Raw genomic sequence first — 6,000 nt, 5'->3', positions numbered from 1 at the left:
GAGAGAGAGAGAGAGAGAGAGAGAGAGAGAGAGAGAGAGAGAGAATATTACAGTGGCCCAATGTTTATTTCCTTCCAGTCATGCTGAGGTCTGAGACCCCAGGTTATTGCTTTACCAGAAAATAGGGGAGGAGGAAGGATACCAAAATAAGTTAAAAACTTTGGAGGAGAAAGGTTACCAGGTTTACTTGGTAAACCTGTGTGCTTGGCACTAAGAATACAAAGACTTTATTCAAATTGCAAAGAGTTTCAAATGTGAAGGGCATGAGCCAGAGTGGTCAGGTCAGTGCACAGGAGCCAGAGCTGCAGTGGGGACCGAGGCCTTGTGGTGCGACAGCGACCCCCCCCCCCCCCCCCCCCCCCCCGTTAGTAACAGCAGTGGCTGCAGCAGCAGCAGCTCCCAAGGTTGTTAGAAGTGGTGCTCTCCAGCCTCACCCCAGCTTGGCTGCACTTGAACCTGCCCTAACAGGTTCTAGGGAAATCCCAGGTAGTGTAACATTTGAGAAGTACTGGCCTGGGGGATGGGGATAGGACCTGGGAATGTTTCCTAGAAAAAGGTAATCTTGGGTTGGCTTTGGGACTGTGTTGGGGTAACCAGGTGTTATTCTAAGTAGGAGGGATGATATAAGTGAAAGTTCAGTAACATTAGCACCCCCCCCCAACGAAACAAAACAAATCAACACACACACACAGAGCAGAGTGTTTCGGTAACCAATAACCTAGTCAAAAGGGTTGCCCAACAAAAGTGTGGGAGAGAGGAGGAGGGTGAAATGCAGGGAGACAGCAGAGATCAGACAATGGCCAGATTCTGCTGCACAAGTGCTCTGGGTTAAGAAGGCTTTATTTGCCAGGTACGGTGGTGCACACCTGTAGTCACAGCCCTTGGGAGGCTGAGGCAAGAGGATTCCCATGAATTGTGGGCCAGTATGGGCTGTATAGTGACACCCTGTCTCAAAAACAAAACAAAACACTCACCTCCCCCAATACATGCTTCATTTGCATTATTGGGGATTGAACCCAGGCCTTCCACACGGAGCTGCTCCTCCAGCCCTTTTTATTTATTTTTAAACTGAGATAGTTCTTTTTTTCTTTTTAACATATTTAGTACAGGGTCTACAGGGTCTCATTATACAAATTGGACTCATAGTGATCCTCCTGTTTTCAGTCTCCCAAGCACTGGGATTACAGGTGCGTGTCACTATGCCCAGTCTTAGTCACCATCTCAGTGGGCCCCAGGGATCGAACCCTGGTCCTTGTGTCTGCCTAAGCAGGCACTTTAATCCACTGAGCTATCTGGCCAGCCCGAGATAGTTCTTTTTTTTGGCTGAGGGAGACAGTTCTTGATAAGTTACTAAGTTGCCCACACTGAGCTTGAATTTGTGATCCTCCTCCTGTCTCAGCTTCCAGCCAAATCACAGGCAAGCACTAACACACCTGGCTAGGTAATAGAATTTTGACTAGTCTTAGAGACCATGTTAGAGATGTACAATGACTTGCTTGATCTGATTTAGATCACTGCAGTCCTGGGGAGGCTGAGAACAGGGAAGGTTGAAGGGTAGAGAAACTAACTTAAAATTTAAGGTACTAGGTTTTTTTTTTTTTGTTAATGTATTTGGTTGTTACAGGGTCTCACTACGCAGCTCAGACTCATAGTGATCCTCCTGTTTTCAGCCTCCCTAGCACTGGGATTACAGGCATGTGCCTAAGGTACTGGCTTTGTGGAGAGAAAAGAAGTCTTAACTCAGGTAGCACAGGTGGGAATATAGAGGGGGCAGGTTAAGAAATTTTTACGAGATAATAAGAAGATGAAGATTTCGAGATGGCTTGCGGGTGGGAGGCTGGAGGAGCGCTGAGTCTGGCTTGCATCTCGGCAGCCTTCTGTCTGAGATTAGTGGGTGGCTGCTCTTGATGCCATTAACAGAAAGAACATCGGAGGATGAGCAGGTTTGGGGAGGGAAATTATGAGTCTAATTTTCATTGTGTTCAACTTAGGTTAAGAGGAAACGCGTACAGGAGAGGCGCAAAAGGAGGAAACAAGGGTGGAGAACAGGTGAGTCAACTGGGTGGAGAAGGAAAATGCAGAGGAAACAATGCCCTGCCTAAATTTGAAGATCCAGCAAAGTGGGCACGCACACACACACACGCATACTTTGAGTTTTTCTTTCAGCTCATTTTCTAGAAGCCGCTTCCTTGGAACTTGGTTCTAGCAACTGGCTGGCCGCAGGGGAACAGCAGATAGCTTGATTCGTGGTTACCTGTCTGGTGACCAACTCATTGTCACTATTTGCTCTGGTTTTGAACTCTGATTCCAGCTGCTCCAGCATCAGAATGACCAAAACAGTTGTCTTTTTTATACTGCCCCGTGGATGAGTAATTTTGCTCCAGTCTCCAACTATTTTCAAACTGGAAACAATGCAATGTGTGTGTGTGTTTTGTGTGTTCATCCCTCAAGTTCTGGATGACGCCTGTCACAGATCTTTTCTGAATGGCAGCTTTTTCAGCTCTTCGATCTACACCTTAAAATGAGCTGGCGAATAGTCTAGTTTGGATCGTTCCCATAATTGTTTCCTGTTTTGCTCTGTTCCCCGCACTTTCCAGACTTCTGTGTCTCAGAGGGAGAAACTCCGCAAGTACTCAGAATTTTTCTGAGCAGTCATCAGTAGCCAATAGAAAATAAGGAGTTGGCACGTGGTCGTTACTTCGGGCAGGAGGAAGGTATTCCAAGCAGACGCTGTCGCTCTTGCCAGGTTCAAACATGGCGGGACGGGCTGCAGCCAGCCCTCTTGGAGTGCTCCGCTCCCTTTCCCACAGTCCCTGCCGGTCTTCGGGGCTCTCCTAACCTTTGTCTCCTGGGCGGCTCCAGCGGGTCAGCACCCGCGAGCGTGACAGAGGACCTGTTTCCCGCCCCCAGGCGTGGGCCCGCCCACCACCTCGCACCAGCCAATCCCAGGCCGCGCTGTGGCGCCCGGCCGGCCCCGCCCCCAGCCTCGCTGTGGCCTGCGGGTTCCCGGCCCGCGGCGCGGCACTCGGTTGCGCGGACTGTTGGCGTGGACCGCGGATCTCGGGTGCTTTTCTGTAGCTACGACTCAGCCCAGCGCCGCCGCGACCCTCAGTCCCGAGCGTCCACCATGGACTTCGAGGACGGTAAGCGCTGCCTCTGGCTGGCCGCCGCGGTGGGCGGGAGGCGGGTGGCCTGCACCAGGGGTCTGTGTGCCGTCTCAAAATGGCCGTGTGGGCTTTGTTCTGTGGGCCCCGAGGCCGCCCGGCCCGCGCGGGCCCAGCGCCCGGAGCCGGCTTCCCGGTGGACCGGCGCGCCGGGGCTCGGGCCGGCGGGCACCTGGGAGGTCCGAGCGGGCTCGGTTCCGGGAAGGGCGCCCCGGAGCGCGAGGGCCCGCGAGCTCGGCCCCGGACTTGCCCTGGCCTCTGGGCGCGCGGTTCCCCGACGCCCGGCCCGGGGCCGAGGGGTCCCCGCCGGTCGCGCATTCTGCCCACGGGGCAGTGCCCCAGATGGTCAGTTCTGTTCATCCTCAACCGCGGGGGACTTTTGGCCAAACAGAATTTCCAGAGGCTTACTCACGGTGAAGGTGTTTTTGGTTGTTTAGCAGAAAGACGAGTTTAAAGGGAGACCTATTAAGTGCCAATATAGGTAGCTGTATGCACAGAATGAAACGGTTTGTCTTGGTTAACAAATAGGGCTCTTTTTATTCATCAAAATGATCTAGTTCTTAATATCTGACTTGCGAATATTCTGTGAACCGAAGCACTTTTTTTTTTTTTTTTTGTGACTTGTATGAATAGGACTTAGAATTCTGGCACAGCAAACATCAGATGCCCTTCACGTACACGGCAGCGTGTGTTGGGCTTAATGATTAAATGGAATTTTAACAATAGCTTAGAGTCGTCTGTGACACCATATCTTTACACTGCATTTACAGGGTCACAAAGTAGAATTAATTTGGCTGTCTTCAAATCTTGCACAGCTTTAATGGGAATTAGCATTCAGATAAAAGCAATGTGTAGTGACAGCGTTAGTGAGGCCTGGAAAGGAGCTTGTATGATGAACCTGGGTTTAATCCTCACTAACTAGACTTTTCTAAATAAAAGCAGCTCACCAGTCCATAAGCCTCTAACCTCAACGAGAAAAGGCACTGTGACATGAACTAAGGTGTGACCTAGGCATGAATCGTTCTGAATGAGGTTTTGGTTTTTTCTTTGATTTTGTATTACAAAGAATTAAAACTTCCATATGTAAGTATATGAAAGGGAAAAGTAATTTTTTTTTAGGAACAGTAATTCTTTTGTGGTTACTTTTTAGTTACTTTGAAATAGGAAATTAGCTCTTACAGTAGCATACTAAGGTGGTGGCTTTGTTATACATGGACTTTGATCCATTTTGAGATAGATACCTTTAAAGTATTAACATTTGAAATTTGCCACAGTGAGAGTGAAAAAAAAAATATAATTGTGCCAAAGCTTGACGTCATTAACAGTACACAAGGTACAGCAAAGGCTACCAAAGTGGTGATGAGGGGACAGTGGGAGCAATAAAGCAATCCATTTTCTCTAGCAAATTGAAAGAGAGTAATAAAACTTAGCATGTCTGCTTTTTTTTAAATCACCATATACCTGCACTTAAAAACTATGTTAGGTGACAAAGGTTCTACAATCTGAGGTACAGGATCTCAGGATAAATCCTGAGGGGATTTCACTGACCTTATCAGACCCAAAAGCTACAACTCTTGTTGCATTGGTCCTGCTTTACCTTGGTCTTAACCATCCAGTAGAAAAGTATAAAAACGAAATATAAGAAGTAAAGCCATGCTGTTATGTTGAGCTGTAGGGGACTCAGGTCAACAATTTCTGACATTGCCAGTGAAGCGGAAGACCCAGTACTGTTATGGGCTACTGGACTCCTTTAGAATATATTGCTGAGTTGACACACCTATAATACTCAAATAACGGAACTTAACAAAAAAAGGGGATGCAGATGAATGTCCATTTTGTATCTGTGTATTCAGAGTGGTTAGGATAGATATATAGTTACATTCTCTTAATGAATAGAGCGATTTGTTCTAATGTTGTTTGTAAATAGGATTTCATGTCCGCATCTTGTACAGCAATTAACCACTAGGAAGAATGTATGCAATGTGTGAATTATTGAAACTATCCTACCAATTTGATTTGAAACGGTCTCATTCCTATTTGTTTATCAATAAAATTATGGGGAAAAAAACAAAACAAAACTGTGTTAGGGATAACATAGGCTGGCCTTGAACTCAACAGCAATCCTTCTGCCTCAGCCTCCCGGAGTGTTAGAATTGCCAGTGTGGGCCACCAGGCCTGATGTATTTAATTCCATTCTTTGAGTATTAATTGAAGGATTTAACATTGCTTTTTTTTTTTTTAACATTGTTAAATTTTGACAAGGAAATTGGGATATCTTCTGTCTTCAGTGTTAGCACATCCTTGGCAGGTATAGGCCACACATATGTACATATATATGCATTTGCATTTCTTATATAAAATTTTGAAATCTGGAGAGCAGATGAAGAGCTAAAAGAAAACTAATTAAAAATATTACATAGATTCATTTCTCACTGTATTTTTTTTCATCATTTAATACATAATTTCACCTAGTTCCCTTTTTTACTCTATAAATCAGTACTGGATCCCTTCTTTTAGCTGTTACATAGCCGGTGTTACAGACTGATTGTGGCATGCCATGATTTGGATGATGAGCATGCTGTTTGTTGCGGGAGCTAGGGAAGAAGAGATGTTTTCCCAAATAGATATTGGTAATCATTTGTGTCCAGAATTTGCAGGGAATTGAGCTAATAGCATCTAAAAATTGTGTTTGTTTTACTGTATGGGTATGTAATTTTAGATTTTTTGCTAGTATTTCACTAATTCCTCTCTGTTGACTGTGTCTTCATAGATTATACTCACTCTGCTTGCAGAAATGCTTATCAGGGCTTTAATGGTAAGTGTCCTCTTTGATTTT

General features: G+C 46.0%; 1 protein-coding gene across 5 annotated transcripts in view; it reads left to right on the top strand.

Moving 5' to 3' along the window:
- The first annotated feature begins 2,985 nt into the window (after window positions 1-2,985).
- The window catches only part of Znf326 (zinc finger protein 326), a 38,855-nt gene continuing 35,840 nt past the window's right edge, over window positions 2,986-6,000 (top strand). For 3 of the 5 annotated variants that reach the window (XM_004635741.3, XM_023720303.1, XM_023720304.1), the window contains exons 1-2: window positions 2,986-3,143; window positions 5,935-5,979. In XM_004635741.3, coding sequence (XP_004635798.1) covers window positions 3,128-3,143; window positions 5,935-5,979 — 61 coding nt within the window. In that variant the 5' untranslated portion in view covers window positions 2,986-3,127. Of the gene's footprint in view, window positions 3,144-5,934; window positions 5,980-6,000 lie in introns of those variants that run through there. The other 2 variants (XM_023720307.1, XM_023720306.1) reach the window with 2 other exon arrangements.

The sequence above is a fragment of the Octodon degus genome, unplaced genomic scaffold (assembly GCF_000260255.1).
Source record: "Octodon degus isolate 3935 unplaced genomic scaffold, OctDeg1.0 scaffold00074, whole genome shotgun sequence".
NCBI classification, from domain to species: Eukaryota; Metazoa; Chordata; class Mammalia; order Rodentia; family Octodontidae; genus Octodon; species Octodon degus.
The sequence above is the reverse complement of the archived record's forward strand: the minus strand, read 5'-3'. Positions and strand labels throughout refer to the sequence as shown.